Source organism: Podarcis gaigeae (genome assembly GCF_964106915.1).
Source record: "Podarcis gaigeae genome assembly, chromosome: 1".
Lineage (NCBI taxonomy): Eukaryota > Metazoa > Chordata > Lepidosauria > Squamata > Lacertidae > Podarcis > Podarcis gaigeae.
Genome location: NC_139678.1, coordinates 31,743,019 through 31,760,499, shown reverse-complemented (window position 1 = coordinate 31,760,499; position 17,481 = coordinate 31,743,019). Strand labels below are relative to the sequence as shown.

General features: G+C 43.0%; 1 protein-coding gene across 3 annotated transcripts; it reads left to right on the top strand.

Moving 5' to 3' along the window:
* Nucleotides 1-18: 18 nt before the first annotated feature.
* Nucleotides 19-16,986, top strand: VRTN (vertebrae development associated). 3 transcript variants are annotated; one of them, XM_083741176.1, is made up of 2 exons: nt 19-154; nt 14,539-16,986. In XM_083741176.1, the coding sequence occupies exon 2, from the start codon at nt 14,540-14,542 to the stop codon at nt 16,556-16,558; it is 2,019 nt and encodes a 672-aa protein (XP_083597302.1). In that variant the 5' UTR covers nt 19-154; nt 14,539; the 3' UTR covers nt 16,559-16,986. The 3 variants fall into 3 exon arrangements, with proteins under 3 accessions (XP_083597302.1, XP_083597301.1, XP_083597300.1); XM_083741175.1 differs by lacking the exon at nt 19-154 and adding an exon at nt 2,665-2,771; XM_083741174.1 differs by lacking the exon at nt 19-154 and adding an exon at nt 8,534-8,719.
* The last annotated feature ends 495 nt before the right edge of the window (nt 16,987-17,481 follow it).

Below are 17,481 nucleotides of genomic sequence, written 5' to 3'. Positions count from 1 at the left end.
CATGGAGGCAAAGTGGCAAATGGAAGGAGGCCATCATCCGTTAATGAGATGCTGTGGAGCAACGAGAAGGCAAATGTACCTGCTGAGCAGGACCGTGGCTTGAAAGCGGCAGATATCCATGGTTGGAAGCTGGCGATGGACCTGGCAGAAGCCGGTAGGTGTTGGTGGGCGGAAGCTGTGATTAGCATGTGGATGCCCGGGATGCCGCAGGGCTGAAGGAGGCTGAAGTTTGTGTATGTAAGCTGATTGAAATTCACCTTCAGAAGGCTGTTGACAAAAGCTGTGTGGATATTTGTGGAGTGATGCTGGTGTAAGTATGAATGGAGAGTGGACATAGGTCACCCACCAGATACGGTATGCCTGGGAATTGCATGCTCAGATAGCGGTGCAGGCTACCCTCCAGGCTCTGGGTGAATGAACCACTGGATATTCATGGGTGGAAGCCATTGGAGGTTGGCAGACTGGCCAGTGGAGGTGGCTGGATGATACTGTTGAATGAGGGCCATTCCCCTCACCATATCTGTGTTTGCCTTTCATGGATGTCAGAAGCCGATGAGCAGCAATGAAGGGGACAGCAGAGCTTAAGCAAGCCATCTTCTACTTCTAAATCAATGTATTTCTAAATACATCTAAGTAACGTTCATGACATTCCCCTTTCCAGTACCAGGATGGGAGGCTGTGCAGATGCATCCCCAGCAGTTGCCGCTGGCTACAAACTTCCTGTGATGTCACAAATGGACAGGGTGGCTGAGGGGGGGGGGGAAAGGCAGTTACTAGTGGGAGGTGGTTGGAAGAAGGGAGAAACCCCAGTAGAAGGTTCAGGGGAAGTTGGGGTAGGCAGGGAGGGTCAGCTGGATATGCAGAAGTTGAATATGGGCTGACTCCCTTCCGTCTACCTGCATTGCCAATGTTTTCTTCTCTCAGGCTCCTGTACCTGTTTCGCCTAGACTGCTTGGCAGAGCCCCAGCACTTTAACGGTTCCTGCATTTCTGCAGAGAGCCAAAAACTGTGGGAAATAATAATAAAAACCAACAACCCTGCCTGGCTTCCCCACGTCCACTGGATCAAACAAGTCCCATTTGTTGAATATGATAAGGAAAGAGGAGGAAGTTAAAGGCATAGTAGTTGGAACTAAACAATATAAGTTAAAAGCCTTTGCTGATGATTTGGTATTGACTTTACAGGACCCTGAGACCAGTGCAATCAAAGCACTGAAGATAATTCATGAGTTTGGACAAGTTGCAGGTTTCAAATTGAATAAGAATAAAACCAAAGTTTTAGGGAAAAAATTAACGATACCTGAAAAACTTAATTTAGAGGAAACCACAGGGCTGAAGTTTGTAAAAAAGATGAAATATCTGGGTGTAAATATGACTGCAAAAAATTTGAATTTGTACAAAGATAACTATGAAAAGTTATGGAAGGATATCAAGAGAGATTTGGATATCTGGACAGGGTTGAAACTATCTTTGTTGGGCCAAATTTCTGCGATAAAGATGAAAGTATTGCCTAAGTTGTTATTTTTGTTCCAAGTACTTCCTATCATTGATAAGTTGAATTGTTTTAAGGAATGGCAAAGGTATTATCTAAATTTATCTGGCAGGGGTAAAAACCCAGAATTAAATTTAAATTATTAACAGATGTGAAAGAGAGAGGGAGTTTTCCCCTGCCAGATTTAAGGATCTATTTTGAAGCTGCAGCCTTTTGCTGGGTGAAAGAATGGTTTTTATTGGAAGATACAGATGTTCTAGATTTGGAAGGGTTTGATAATGTATTTGGTTGGCATGCATATTTATGGTATGACAAGATAAAAGCTCACACACGATTTAAAAATCATATACGGTAATTAGAAAATCTTTGTACAATGTTTGGATAAGATACATGGATTTGTTAGAAAGGAAAACACCCAGGTGGATATCACCATTGGAAACTAAGACCTATAAAAGGTTGAATATGAAAGATACGTGGTTGAAGTATAATGATATTTTGATGGAAGTAGGGGACCAATTTAGATTAAAACCTTATGATCAGTTGAAAGATAAATTAGATGATTGGTTCCAGTACATCCAGATAAATGAGGTGTTTAAAATGGATAAGAAAATTGGTTTTCAAACAGAGAAATCCAAACTGGAAACGGAATTACCAGATACAAAAACCAAAACCTATCTAAGATGTATAATTTATTGCTGGAATGGCATACGAAAGACGAACAAGTGAAATCTGTAATGATTGAATGGACCAGGGATGTGGGGCACAATATCATGATGGTGGATTGGGAGAAATTGTGAAAAAAGGAAATCAAATTTACAGCTTGTAATGTATTAAGAGAAAATTTGATGAAAATGATGTACAGATGGTATTTAACACCAGTGAAGTTAGCAAAAATGTATCATACTCATGATAATAAATGCTGGAAATGTAGAGAAAAAGAAGGAACATTTTACCACATGTGGTGGATGTGCCCCAAGGTAAAAGACTTCTGGGAAAAGATTTAGAATGAATTGAAAAAAGTGTTGAAAAACACATTTATTAAAAAACCAGAAGCCTTTTTACTTGGTATAGTGGGGGTGAAATCCCCAAAAAGGATGTTACTTTTTTTCTGTATGCCACAACAGCTGCAAGAATAATGTTAGCAAAGAATTGGAAGAAACAAGATTTACCAACTATCAAAGAATGGCAGATGAAGATGATGGACTATATGGAACTTGGCGAACTGACCGGGAGACTCCGAGACCAGAGAGAAGAGACGGTGGAAGAAGACTGGAAGAAGTGTAAAGAATATTTGAAAAAAATATATTAATATTTAAACCTTAGAATAGCTTTGGAAGTGGATATAGGCAGTAGGGTTAGACATAGAAGACAGGGTATTTTAAAATAGTATTATTTATAAGTGATAAAATGTGAAGTTATTTTAACTGTGATTAAAAAAAAAAGAAAGCTGGTTAGAAATTATGATATATGTAACTGCTAAAGATGGAAGTAAAATGAAAATCAGATAGGTGGGACTTGGGGAAGTCCACTTAACAATGTTTAGAAAAATAAGGATATGACAAGAATTTTTCATATTGTTTGTCTTTACTGTTTGTGTTTTTATTTGTGTTATAAAATGAATAAAAAAATTTTTTTGGGAAAAAGTCCCATTTGACCTCCTCATATATGCGTCCCACTGATGCAAACTGGCTGCAGTATTTGTATGTAATATAACATTTGCAATGGAGAGTTTATTTATCTGGCTATCCGATTCCCTTAATTATTTTACAAAATTTCCTGCACTATCCTCAGCATGTTCAAATTTAAAATGATTTAAATCATTACTGATTAATTATATTTATTCTGTTCTGTCAAACAAACAACCAGGAGCAATGACTGACATCAACATTGAGCTTGCTCTAGTCCAGGCTTCCTCAACCTCGGCCCTCCAGATGTTTTGAGACTACAATTCCCATCACCCCTGACCACTGGTCCTGGTAGCTAGGGATCATGGGAGTTGTAGGCGAAAAACATCTGGAGGGCAGAGGTTGAGGAAGCCTGCTCTGGTCTATGACTCTTGCAATTTTTCTACAGGTTGCTGCTGGCAAATACTTAGCTATATATTTATATAATTGTTTATATATATATTGCATTTCTAGTTTGTAAATTGATTTCCAGTCTTGCATAATAATAGCTGCCATTAGTTTCAAGGTGCCATAGAATTCTTCCTCTACCGGTGAGCAGGACACTATTCACAGATGGAGAACAAAGGCTGTGCTGTGGTGACTTGGTGAATGCCACACAATGAGTCCATGGAGGAAGTGAAACTTGAACTCATATCTCATATATTTCACCAACCCTAATCTTCTACAGTATGCAAGAAAGCAAAGTGGCTGTCCAATGAGGCCTTACAAATAGCGGGGGAGAGAAGGCAAGCAAAATGCGAGGGAGATGGTGAAAGATACAGGAAATTGAATGCAGATTTCCAAAGAATAGCAAGGAGAGACAAGAAGACCTTCTTAAACAAGCAATGCAAAGAAATAGAGGAAAGCAATAGAATGGGAAGAACCAGAGATCTGTTCAAGAAAATTGGAGATATGAAAGGAACATTTCGTTCAAAGATTTCCACAATAAAGGACAAAAGTGGAAAGGACCTAACAGAAGCAGAAGACATCAAGAAGAGGTGGCAAGAATACACAGAGGAATTATACCAGAAAGAAATGGATGTCTCGTATACCCCAGGTAGTGTGGTTGCTGACCTTGAGCCAGACATCCTGGAAAGTGAAGTCAAACGGGCCTTAGAAAGCACTGCAAATAACAAGGCCAGTGGAAGTGATGGCATTCCAGCTGAACTATTTAAAATTTTAAAAGATGATGCTGTTAAGGTGCTACACTCAATATGCCAGCAAGTTTGGAAAACTCAGCAGTGGCCAGAGGATTGGAGAAGATCAGTCTACATCCCAATCCCAAAGAAGGGCAGTGCCAAAGAATGCTCCAACTACCGCACAATTGCACTCATTTCACACGCTAGCAAGGTTATGCTTAAAATTCTACAAGGAAGGCTCAAGCAGTATGTGGACCGAGAACTCCCAGAAGTGCAAGCTGGATTTAGAAGAGGCAGAGGAACCAGAGACCAAATTGCAAACATGCGCTGGATTATGGAGAAAGCTAGAGAGTTCCAGAAAGACATCTACTTCTGCTTCATTGACTATGCAAAAGCTTTTGACTGTGTCGACCACGGCAAACTATGGCAAGTTCTTAAAGAAATGGGAGTGCCAGATCACCTCATCTGTCTCCTGAGAAATCTCTATGTGGGACAAGAAGCTACAGTTAGAACTGGATATGGAACAACTGATTGGTTCAAAATTGGGAAAGGAGTACGACAAGGCTGTATTTTGTCTCCCTGCTTATTTAACTTATATGCAGAATTCATCATGCGAAAGGCTGGGCTGGATGAATCCCTAGCCGGAATTAAGATTGCCGGAAGAAATATCAACAACCTCAGATATGCAGATGACACAACCTTGATGGCAGAAAGTGAGGAGGAATTAAATAACCTTTTAATGAGGGTGAAAGAGGAGAGCGCAAAATATGGCCTGAAGCTCAACATCAAAAAAACGAAGATCATGGCCACTGGTCCCATCACCTCCTGGCAAATAGAAGGGGAAGAAATGGAGGTAGTGAGAGATTTTACTTTCTTGGGCTCAATGATCACTGCAGATGGTGACAGCAGCCACGAAATTAAAAGACGCCTGCTTCTTGGGAGAAGGGCAATGACAGGCCTAGACAGCATCTTGAGAAGTAGAGACATCACCTTGCCAACAAAGGTTCGTATAGTTAAAGCTATGGTTTTCCCAGTAGTGATGTATGGAAGTGAGAGCTGGACCATAAAGAAGGCTGATCGCCGAAGAATTGATGCTTTTGAATTATGGTGCTGGAGGAGACTCTTGAGAGTCCCATGGACTGCAAGAAGATCAAACCTCTCCATACTGAAGGAAATCAACCCTGAGTGCTCACTGGAAGGACAGATTGTGAAGCTGAGGCTCCAGTACTTTGGCCACCTCATGAGAAGAGAAGACTCCCTGGAGAAGACCCTGATGTTGGGAAAGATGGAGGGCACAAGGAGAAGGGGACGGCAGAGGACGAGATGGTTGGATAGTGTTTTCAAGGTTACCAGCATGAGTTTGAGCAAACTGCGGGAGGCAGTGGAGGACAGAGGTGCCTGGCGTTCTCTGGTCCATGGGGTCACGAAGAGTCGGACACGACTAAACGACTAAACAACAACAACAACAATCTTCTACAGTAGGGAGGGGAGGGAGAGATGAAGGGAAAACTTTCCTCATCTTCCTGATTCCTTCCCAACTCATCCATCCACCTCTTACTAGTTATGGAAAAGTAGGTTGCGGGGGGTGGGGGTGGGGGTGGGTGGGACTTGAAACCACCCAGTCCCTGCTCTACCCAGGTCAAAGCAGAGTTTCTAGTGTCAACACTGAAGCCTAAGTGTTGATGCCCTGTATTGGTTGGCTCTGTTCTCATTTTTGTTATCTGTTGTGTGTAACTCCTAGTGGGATTCTGCACATGTGCAGAGAAAGCAGACAAGTTATTATCGCAGTCTGAAAAACTCAGCTCTCTTATCCCTTTTAAAGCAAGGTTCTAAGCCCTTAAAACGGTAAAGATAAACCTGGAGATTTGGAGGCACTCTGCAAAATCTTTGATGTCAGAGGAATTTCCTGTACAGTGATACCTCGGGTTACATACGCTTCAGGTTACATACGCTTCAAGTTACAGACTCCGCTAACCCAGAAATAGTGCTTCAGGATGAGAACAGAAATTGTGCTCCAGCGGCGCGGCAGCAGCAGCAGGAGGCCCCATTAGCTAAACTGGTGCTTCAGGTTAAGAACAGTTTCAGGCTAAGTACGGACCTCCGGAACAAATTAAGTACTTAACCGGAGGTACCACTGTACAGAGGGTTGAGGCTCCAGTGCCCTGCTAAGGATCCTTGCTACTACCAAAGCAGAACAAATTAGTCAGTATGTGTAACTACATATTTTGTAGTATGTTTAGTATGTGTTCGTGACATGTAAGGAATTGGTAAGTATGCGTTTATGTTGTAGAAAGCAATATTCTATTCTTAAGAGAAGGTTTGAGCGAGATCCAGAACAGGAAATCAAGTCACGCTGAGGGATTGTGCATCAAAATTTGTTGAAGAGCGATGGTGCTTTCTCAAGAAAAACATACTGTATCACAAATGCATACAAAACATCTAGTTGGTTGATAAGCAGACTATGTTTCGTCACCATGCAACCCCCAAACCTCAAAATCAAGAGACAGAATATGCTTATCTCAAATCTAATGAATGAAAGACCAGTGACAAAAAATGCTACTTGTTTATTCATTGAGTTCCTCAATCCGCATAACAGAATGACTCAGAGTCTCTTTTGTGTCTTTTCCAGCACCTATGTTAATTACCAACCTAGCTGACTCAGCGCTATCCTTGCCTCTGAACACTTAGTACCGGTAATCTCTGTGTGTGAACTGCATAGCACACAGTCCTTGTGTAGGCACTGCTGCAACAAACATTTTTATTATTAATAATTATGATAATGAAAAGTGTTCTCTATCAATAATGTTTCACTGACCAAACTCTTCAAATCCTACAAGGTTCTGTCTCTACTGATTTTAAAGCACTGCACTTCTGATTTCAAATGGATTTGCTTTATTTTCCATTTCAAAGAGTTTTACAATCCTTATTTTGTCCACCTGCACAGCAGAGTTGGGCATTAATATTTTACATTCCTAGATCTTATACAGATTTGTTCAAAGTGATCTTGTAAGACCAAGGCTGTGCAAGGATCTGAACGGAAGCCAATACTATATTTTGTTTTCTATACTACATGGGATCTCAGTCATAATTTAGGTAAGACCCTCATCATCCAATCTGTTATGTGATAACCAAGTGATGTTCTTCCTCACAAATTTCTTCCAGCACTCTTAAGCCTTTCCATACCAATAACATTTTCAGAATAATGATTATATGCTATGATTGAAACGACCCCCCCAGGTAGTCCAATTTTAGCATTTGTTCTATGCCTCAAAATGCTTACAGGCAGCTCTGTGACAGGCAGATTCTTATGTCTCAGCAACCAATTCTCTCGTTATTCCCAGGAAAAGTTAAGGAACTAGCTGCAGTATATGGGTTCAGGGCCAGGAGTCCAGTAAGGGTGCATATTATTATTTTCATAACTAGAACCAGAAAGGCCTAACTTCAAATCCCTCCATAGCTGTGAAAACTCTGGATGGACTTAAGCTATTTGATATGATGGTGCAGGGAAGTCTTAAACAGGGTCAGACCTTTTCAAAACAGACCTTGCAAAAAGAGAAACCCAGAGTTAGGGTTAGAATAGACCCTGGCTATATTGGTTCTGTTGCATTGCTGAATTGCCACTTTAATTGAAGCTAGAGCAACTACAGCTATTTTGAAATGATTCTAGGTTTGCATTTTATAAAGAAATATGATGAATCATAGCAAAAATACAATTTAGGTGGACTCATCATGCCTTTCCTGGAAATGCAAGGCTGTTGCCAATTTGTTTTCACTTCTTCAACCAGAATGCAATCAGTTTTGTTATCCTGTGCATGTGTGTTTTGAGTCAGGTACACAATAAAGTTATGATTCTTTTCTTCTCCCTTTCCTATATATCTGCAGAAACAATACAGTATGAGCAAGTACAAATATTGTGTCCAAACCAATTTCCCTTTACATGGTTTCTACCTATGAGCATAATTTCTACCTTTGTATTTTGGCTTCCCTCCCCACCACCACTGCTTTTTTTTGCTCAGGTTCTGAAAATAATTGTGATATTTTAACAGTGGAAGTGCTTGTCTCTTTAAGTGTCTTCGACAATCGCAAGGATCACTTTAACTTTGGAAGTGACCCCTTACATCTGCACTCCTTTCATCTTATAGACAAGAACACTTGGGGATGGACTATTTCCTGGTGGGGAGGGGGAGGGGTGGAGCCGAGATCCTTTCACACAAGTCAATCACTCCAATTGGTTCACTCCAGATTTGAAACCAGTTCTAGTCTGAATGTGGGACACAGGCTCACAGCTGAGAAAGGGGAGCTCGCTACGCTTCCTGCTCCAGGATTTAAATGTCCAGGAAACAGCTTTGCAGAGAGAGGAGGAAGGAGCAGGAGCTGCTTAGGACGGGTTGGGGTCAACACCAGGGCTTTGCCCAACAAGCAAAGGTGAGTTGGAGGGAACTTCCGAAGTCTGCAAACCGGTTTCTGGAGAGAACGCTAAACCCCTCCAAAAGACTCCGCTGAATTCCAGTAAAGTAGGCCAGTGCAAACTCAAACCCAAGGAAAGCTTGAGCACCAGCCAGGTTATATAATGAGGGCTGCAAACCTAGGGAAATATCCTGCAACCGTAGGAAGCAGGTCCCATGAACTCAGCAAGGCTGAGTAAACATGCACAGAGTTGCGCTGCGCGTTATTACCTCCCCTTTCTATATGCAGCTGCTTAATTCAGAGTCGCCTCCATTTGCTCCACGTCTTTGGTTTGCTGATCCAAATCTCTCTCCCCCCACCCCGCGCACTCCCTCTTTCAACTTCTCTCTCCAAAGATAGTCTTTTGTTAACATGATCTCCTGAGGCAACTTTTGGCTGCCCTCTGCTAGGTCCCGCCCCACAAACCTCCCATTATCTCTTCAGCAGAGCAGGGAATCCGTCTTGGGGTTAAGCCCTGGGCAATTTCCTGTAGTTTTTTTTTTTAAGAAAACCCTGTTCTTGTTTGAAGGATCATGTTTTTCCTTTCCTTCCCCCACCCCCTTTTTATTGGTGGCCTTATGTATCTTGAACTGGGTAACAACCGCTCATCAAGCTCATTCCCAAGTTTATTCCTGTGCGTCCACCATCTTTGGAAAGATGGCTTCTCCTTTAGGACGAGCGAGACTGGCCGGCAGAGGGGGCACAGGGCTTAGTTCTTTGGCTGGGCTTCACTCATGACCTCATTTAAGATTGTCCTTGGACTGGAAGGAAACATGGAGTTTTCCAAGGCCCTGGCTGGCTGCGATCTGACTTCTGTGCTGCTGCTGAAGATCTGGCGGAATCCAGCAAGAATAACTCTTAACACCTGCGCTATGCTTTTTTGGGTTCCAATTTAGAATGCTTGCTTGCGCTCAGAGAAACGTTGGGACTCGAAATGTTCCCTCGCTCTCATTTAATTTAATTTAATTCATTATACTATTTTGTACTGTCTCTCCACCTCTCATGCCAAATCTGCAGCAGATGAGCTGCCATACCACCCCCACCCCCCATTTTTTTAATGCTGCAAGCTTAACCATGTCTACTGAAAACTTAGTCTTATTAACTTAAGTAGGCCTTACTCCCAGGTAAATGGGGTTAGGATTCCTTAGTCCCACAGACTTGGATGGGACTCCTGAGCAAGCACATCCTGATGTGGCTGTATGGGATAAAGTAATTTTGGGAAAATATAAAGAGGGGTTGTTGTGGCATAAGTTCCATTGGCACAGTTTTGTTTTGTCGTTTATGTGAGTTAGCAAAAGTGAGTTATATAAACTGGTGGGTTGAAGAAAAGTAAGGGGTAAACTAAATCAACTTTCTCAGTTCACACTTCTAATGAATAAAACATAGTCCTCAAAGATGCTGCAGGCATTGCCTTTTTGCTGTGAAAGATTTAGCATGGCTATTCTACAATACTATGACCAGGTCAAAAAGTAATGTCAGCAATAGTGCTCAAGTATTCTGAAATGTACTTATTTTTAGCTTTGGATGCTACTGCATAACATGAAGTTTTCTTGGCAGCTGACAATAAAAAAAAGTAAAAAATAAAGTGAACACAGGATAAAGCATAAAGGCGGAACTAAAAATCTCAAAATTGTGGTATCTCCTCTCCAAAAAAAAAAAAAATACATTAAAAAACTAAAAGGCCCAGACAATGGAAATTATTTTAAAGGCCTGAAATATTATATATTATAATATATAAATATTATAATATAATATGAAAGTAGGAAGGTGTTCACCTGTATTAGCTGGAAATGGTACAATTTCCATAGAAGGAAGGAAGGAAATAAAGTGAAATTGAGACTAATACTATAGTTTCAGCTATCATTCTTGGATATGTTCAACATTAAACCAAAAAAAGCACTTTTAAGTGTATTCATTGTGTTTTCTGTATCTTCTATATTTAAGAAAGTGTTGAGTATCTGACAACAAAGTAAAATAGTTGGTTAGTTCACTGGTCAAGTAGCATGAAAACTGCTGTTAAGTGGTTATTTAAATAAATAAAACCTTAATGTTAAGTGAGGTGTTTATACATGTGGGATGATTGACAAAACAGCTCTTCTCTTTCACTTTATCCTAGAACATCAGTGTAGGCCTTCAATTACAAAACTATTTTTTAAAGGCCAGCTAGCAGCCACTATTCAAAACCAAATGTTTTTTTAAAAGGCATTTTTGCAAAGTAGGCCGCAGACCAATCCTCTAGGCATCATGAGCTGCAGTCAAATAATGATATTCAGCTGATAATATTTGACCAGTTTGATTGGCAGGCCAGCCCTACCTCATGACAACTATAGCAATATTATCAGCATGGGTGAAATGGTAATTTGGGGTGTTTTTTAGTCAAAGGGATTTATACTTTTAGCACATATACCTACTGCAGAGGCTGTTATAAATGGTTAGATTGTTCAGTGCATAAAGGAACTAGTCAGCTGACTTGATATAGGCATGCTTTTGAGAAATAATGAAGGGTAGTTGGAAATACAAAAGGGTAGAGAAGGATATACAGCCATCCTAAATGGCTCCCCTGGTTGGATCCCTGGGGTTAAAACATTGCAATATATTTGAGTGCCATCTTTTCCTAAGAGAGAGAGATGTTTGATTCACTGCTATTGGCACTTGAAATGCCTTTTAGGGAGGGGGGGCGCTGATAAATGAATAAGACATCCACCATGAACAGAACTGGATGTTGCAGTGTGCGCAGCTACCTATAGAAGTGTGTGTGCCTTGTGCTGCCAGTCGTGCTGCTATTTAATGTCTGAAGGGTCGATTGTATACAGTGGTACCTTGGGTTAAGTACTTAATTCATTCCGGAGGTCCGTACTTAGCCTGAAACTGTCCTTAACCTGAAGCACCACTTTAGCTAATGGGGCCTCCTGCTGCTGCTGCCGTGCCACTGGAGCACGATTTCTGTACTCATCTTGAAGCAAAATTCTTAACCTGAAGCACTATTTCTGGGTTAGCGGAGTCTGTAACCTGAAGCGTATGTAACCTGAAGCATATGTAACCCAAGGTATCACTGTATTACACACTTGACAGGGGAGTCAGGTGTTGTTGCATCCTGCTTTTGGGGCTGCTGCATTCACCACTCTTACCAAGCTAATGTAATAATGAACTTTTAAAAGAACCTTAGGATTTGTATAGTCTTCTGTGGCTATGCTTCAATTCCGGCTTCGTCCACCTCGGCCCTCCAGATGTTTTGAGAATACAATTCCCATCATCCCTGGCCACTGGTCCTGCTAGCTAGGGATCATGGGAGTTGTAGGCCAAAAACATCTGGAGGGCTGAGGTTGAGGAAGCCTGCTTTAATTAATGCCCTAAGAGATTCAGGATGAATAGAGAAGCTTTAAATTACCCCCAAAGTGGGCCTGCATGGAAACAGAATAATGTCCCTCTGTACTGGGAAGAACTGGATAAAATTTACAGATATCCAGGATTTTGCATAATATTGGAAGCTATACTGTCAACTATGAGTTTGAATTGATGTGACCCTAAAAACCATGGCAGTATTGTAACATGAAGCTGTAAGTAGGTTCTAAGGCAAACTAAGGCCCAGGGGCCAGATCCGGCCCAATCACCTTCTAAATCTGGCCCACGGACGGTCTGGGAATCAGCGTGTTTTTACATGACTAGAATGTGTGCTTTTATTTAAAATGCATCTCTGGGTTATTTGTGGGGCATAGAAATTTGTTCATCCCCCCCCCGCAATATAGTCTGGCCCCCCCCAATGTCTGAGGGACAGTGGACTGGCCCCCTGCTGAAAAAGTTTGTTGACCCCTGTTCTAGGGTTCCCTGTGCCTTTTGTCCTGGAGCTATGATGACGAACCTGTCGCCCTCCGTTCCTTAACATTGGCCATACTGTCTGAGAACATCTGGGGGGCTACAGGTTCCCCATTACTGTCCTAGAAGCTTGCTGTATGTTGCATGTGACAAGACTTTTGTCCCCAAACCAGCCTCTGTGAATATATATTTTCCAGGACACCTTTGAGACCCTATTCTGTTGCTGTCTGAATGCAGATTTTAGTGCTTCTTCTGGTAAATATAAATAAAGGTTGCTACTGCCTAGCACTAGGTCCTATTTCTCTTCATTATTTTCAGCAGAAGGAAAAAGGATCTGCTATGCAAATATTTTGATCTTCTATGCTGGGTGCTAGGGCCTAAGAATATCTGAGACGGAGGAGACTGGAGTGTGAAATATAGCAGCATCTGAAAATAGACTTCTGTAGCTTGCAAAAAGTCAGGAATATAGTAGTGCAGTCTGAGGTTGTCTCTTGAAAGAAGGCTTGCTGTTCTAAACAGATTAGCAATTAAAAGGTGCAGTGAGTAATTAAGTAACTAAAACACAAACTCAGATTTGAAGGCAGCCCTGTAGGCAGGGTGGAACAAATGGGTGCACTGACCCCAGAGCTGTTCACCCTGCCCCCCAAAAAAGCTGTTTTTGGAAAATTTTGTTTTTAATTTGTAGCGTGACACATGATGAAAGCCTTAGTAACCACAATGCACCACCACAGGACAGTGGCGTAGCGTGGGTTGTCAGCACCCGGGGCAAGGCAAGTAATTTGTGCTCCCTATCCCGTGGATTTGCGCCCCCTAAACCTAACCCCCAGATGTTGCGCCTGGTGCGGGCGGCCCCCCCTGCACCCCCCACGCTATGCCACTGCCACAGGAGCAATTAAAGAATAGGACCCTCTGAAAAAATAAGGGAATAAGCCAGTTGAGTTCGCAACAAAAACCTCATATGGAGGCTCCTGAATAGTCTACTAACTAAAGACTTCCCCTTACTGTGGGTGGATTTTTCATGATCACAGTCATCCTATAATCACTTAAGTGAAACTGAAAAAACAGCCTATATGGTAATTGTGGGCTACATATAGACTCCACCCATTGTATTTTTCTTTGCCCTGCTTTCCAGTATCGGTTGTGTTCTCTACCCAGCCAGGCATTTTTTGTTTGCCTGCAGTATGAATTAACAGTGTGTTTATTATGCAGTTCAGGTGAAATAAAGAGAAAACTTAAAAGTGATCTGAAAAAAATATCCCATGAGTTACCCTTCACTCTTTTAAAGCATTCATTATACTCACAAGCATGGTAGCAACCTTTTATTCTTTTTATTGAGTACTTGGTGGCAAAGGATGATGATTATTTAATAAATTTGTATAAAGGATGAAAACAGCCCTAGAGGAATAGAAACACTTCTGAGCACACTACAATAAGCTGGCTGGCTGGCTCAGGCATAATTTCTGATTTTCCCAGTGTGTGCAGCTTAGCAAGAGGCCTTTTCAGGGTTTCTAGGCAGGAAAAATCAAGCCAGTAAGCAGTTTTAAAAAATCATTTGCTTTCCATAATTCCTGGACCAGTTAAAAAGTTTCCCCTTGATTGCCCGACATTAAGGAAAATCTAAAGGTCAGGAACAAAACTAGAAGGAGGAACTCTCAGGGAAACGTTGGCTTTAGATCACTGGGGGCCAGATTTTGGGGCTGCTGCAAGACCTGGTTTCATAGAAGCATAGAGTACAGAACTGTGGAGTTGTAAGGGGCCTCGAGGGTCATCTAGTCCAACCCCCTGCTATACAGGAATCCTGCCACAGCCATACCTGGGTGGGCTTGAACCACCAACCTCCTGGTTAACAGCCAGGCTCACTGACCCATTTATTTTTAAGTCGAATACAAGAGTCTCGGTAACTGAGGCCAAATGCCAAAGAAAGTGCATGGGGAAATTCTGAATGTGTGACAGCGTCATTGTCTGAACTCTTCTGTGGTTTTCAGGATGATCCAGCGACACCAGCTGGTGCAGTCCGTGCTTCAGGAACTGCAAGAGGCAGCCGAATGCTTTGGGCTGGAGGGACTCACCAGCGCAACCCTAGAAGCCGAGAGGACTTTGTCCTCGTTCTCCTTACCTGGCTACCGTGAGAGGCCGTTCCAGGAAGAGCTGGAAGTTGACCGGGTTGCCAAAAGCCTCTACCCAGAAGATGCTCCCTGCAATATGCTGCCTTTGGTTTGCAAAGGCGAAGGGAATCACCTGTTTGAGGCTGCCAGCGTGCTGCTGTGGGGGAACACCAGCCTAAGCCTGGAGCTGCAGGTGCGCACAGCGGTGGAGATGTTGCTGCACAAGCAGTATTACCTACACGGCATGATTGATTCCAAAGTGATGTTGCAGGCAGCTCGCTACTCCCTTTGCACGGAGGAATCCCCTGAGATGACTAACTTGCCCTTGGCCATCCTAGAGGCCATTTTTGATGCGGACATCAAAGCCACCTGCTTCCCTGGCACTTTTGCCAACATGTGGCACATGTATGCCCTGGCGTCGGTGCTGCAGTGCAACATCTATTCCATATACCCAATGAGCAACCTAAAGATCCGGCCGTACTTCAACCGACTGATCCGACCCAGGGGGTGCGGCTTGCAAGTTTCCACGCTGCATATCATGTGGTCAGGGCAACAGCTCTCGTCCCAGCTATTCAGAGCTCAGTACTTTGTGCCTGTGGTCGGCCTCGAGGAGCTGGAAGCCACAAGTCCAGCTCCAGAGCCTCCCGTGCAACCGGTGAATACCTTGGAGCTGTTGCCTAAGGATCCCCAGATGACTCAATCAAACCTATGCATCACCAAAAGTACTTTCTATCGATGGAAGCGCCAGTCTCAAGAGCATCGGAAGAAGGCGGCTGCCAGATTTGCAGCCAAACAGTTCCTGCAGTCCTGCTTCCGAGAGGGCAAGGTGGTCCCTCTTCAGCACTTCCGACAAATGTTCCCAGAAATCTCACGCTCCACTTACTATGCCTGGAAGCACGAGATGCAAAACGTGACAAATGGCAGGGCCTCTTCCCCTGCGGAGGTTGTGCTGCCAAAGGATCCTCAGGTGCATAAACAGGAGAATCTCCCTGCAGGCAAATACGGTGCAATAAAGCCTGAAGGAGGCCTAGGGCCCAAAAGCCCGCTCTTGAATTCCAACCAAAATGGGACTTCCATGCAAGGAGCCAAGTCTTACCTGGAGAGGTGCATTTCTATGAATACTGTTCTGCCCTACAGGAGCTTCAAGTGCTGCTTTCCTGGCATCTCCAGGTCCACCTACTACAACTGGAGAAGAAAGGCCATCAACGAGAACCCGAGCTTCATGCCTTCCCAGCCTGTTTCCGTCAACCAGAACCCCCTTATGAACAAGAAGCCGTTCCTGCCATTCAAGCCAGGGAGCCTCCCTAGTGAGAAGATGCTGAATGGACACCATCCAGGGCCCCGTTTTATCATGCGCATCAACCCATCTCTACACATCTGGCAAAAGCACCTTCGTCACTTGGCCAAGAAACGCGTCTGTCAATGGAAAATGCCCTTCTGCAAGTTCCGCCTGCGCTACCCTAGCATTTCTTCCACAGCCTATTGGTTTTGGAGGAGAAGCGGCAGCCAAGCAACCAAGAAACACGGCCTTACCCAAAATGGGCTTTCCGAAAACTTTGAAAAGAAAACCGCTGAGACTAGTGGGAAGGCAGAACTTGAACTGCACCCACTGCAGCAAAAGGAGAGTGCTCTAGTGCTCGTAGACAAGCAGCCCCCCAAGCCCTACAGTGCCGTGATACCAGGCTACCAAATGGCAGAGAACAACAGCATGTTTGTGATGGATGTGATTGCCACGGCTCAGTTCAAAGCCCAGGCCAAGCTGTTTCTCCAGCAGCGCTTTGAGTCAAAGACCTTCCCAACGTACAAAGAGTTCAGAGCTCATTTCCCCTTGACGGCACGTTCCACTTACTACATGTGGAAACGTGCCTTGCACGATGGACTGACGCTGGTGGATGCCTGAGGCTAGTCACGACCCTTGCCAGTCTGCTATTGGAAGTTGCTGTCATCTCATCAGTGGGAAATGCAACCTCTCTCAAGTAGTTATTTTTGTCTTTTTTATTTTCTTGGTTTCCAGAGTTGGAGACCAACTTTGCAAAGTCTCAGCCGCTGGAGAAGTGGAAAAAGGCAGGGAGGATGATGGGGATAAGGTGCTATTTTTTTTTGTTGGGCTCCTGAGTTGCCCATAATGAAATATATGCTTTTCTTCTTCTTAGTGAATAGGACAGATAAACTTGGTGGTCTTAGAGAAGGGGAGTCTCTGGGATCTCTAATGCTGCTGTAGGTGGACTGTGAAATGTGCCTTATTGTGATTGTGTGATTATGAGCCACAATCTTAAGGGCAGTGAATTGCGCTCAGGTTCAGATGTGCACCCTGTTTTGTTCTTTATTTTTTTTTAAAAAAAATCTTTCAGGAAAGGAATACAAAGGAAACAAAAACCCTAGCATCACCCTCCAGAGTCCTCAAAAAAGGTGGCAGTGACTGGCTCAAGGATAGTAATATTGTACAGGCATCAGATGGCAAATAAAACAAATGCATATCATGTGCTGACAGTGACGTATACCAGGAAAACTGAGAAGAAGTACAAGGAGGAGTCTTCAGCAAGGCAGTGAAAACAGATCAACAAACGATAGACGAATGTCTTGAAAGGTGTGCACTCTGTTAGTGAGCTGGATTCAGCCACTCCACTCCTAGGCATAATGCATGTTCTATGTTGCGCAGCATAAAGCTGCAAAATCTCCTGTCTGTTAATGTGTGATACAAGTGGAAGAAATTCATTAAAACCTCAAAAATGGAAATAAAAACTGTTGCAGTGTATTATGATAGAGGAATTCTAAACTCCCAAAACCAGATTTAGAGATACGGTAATTTAGAGAGCAGGGCCC

What these genes read in the sequence shown, in the direction of transcription:
- VRTN (XM_083741175.1), top strand. Translation starts at nt 2,674, where the DNA reads ATGGCAGATGAAGATGATGGACTATATGGAACTTGGCGAACTGACCGG. An exon ending in GGAAGAAGACTGGAAGAAGT is followed by an intron (nt 2,772 to 14,538) that starts GTAAAGAATATT and finishes TGTGGTTTTCAG; the next exon opens with GATGATCCAGCGACACCAGC.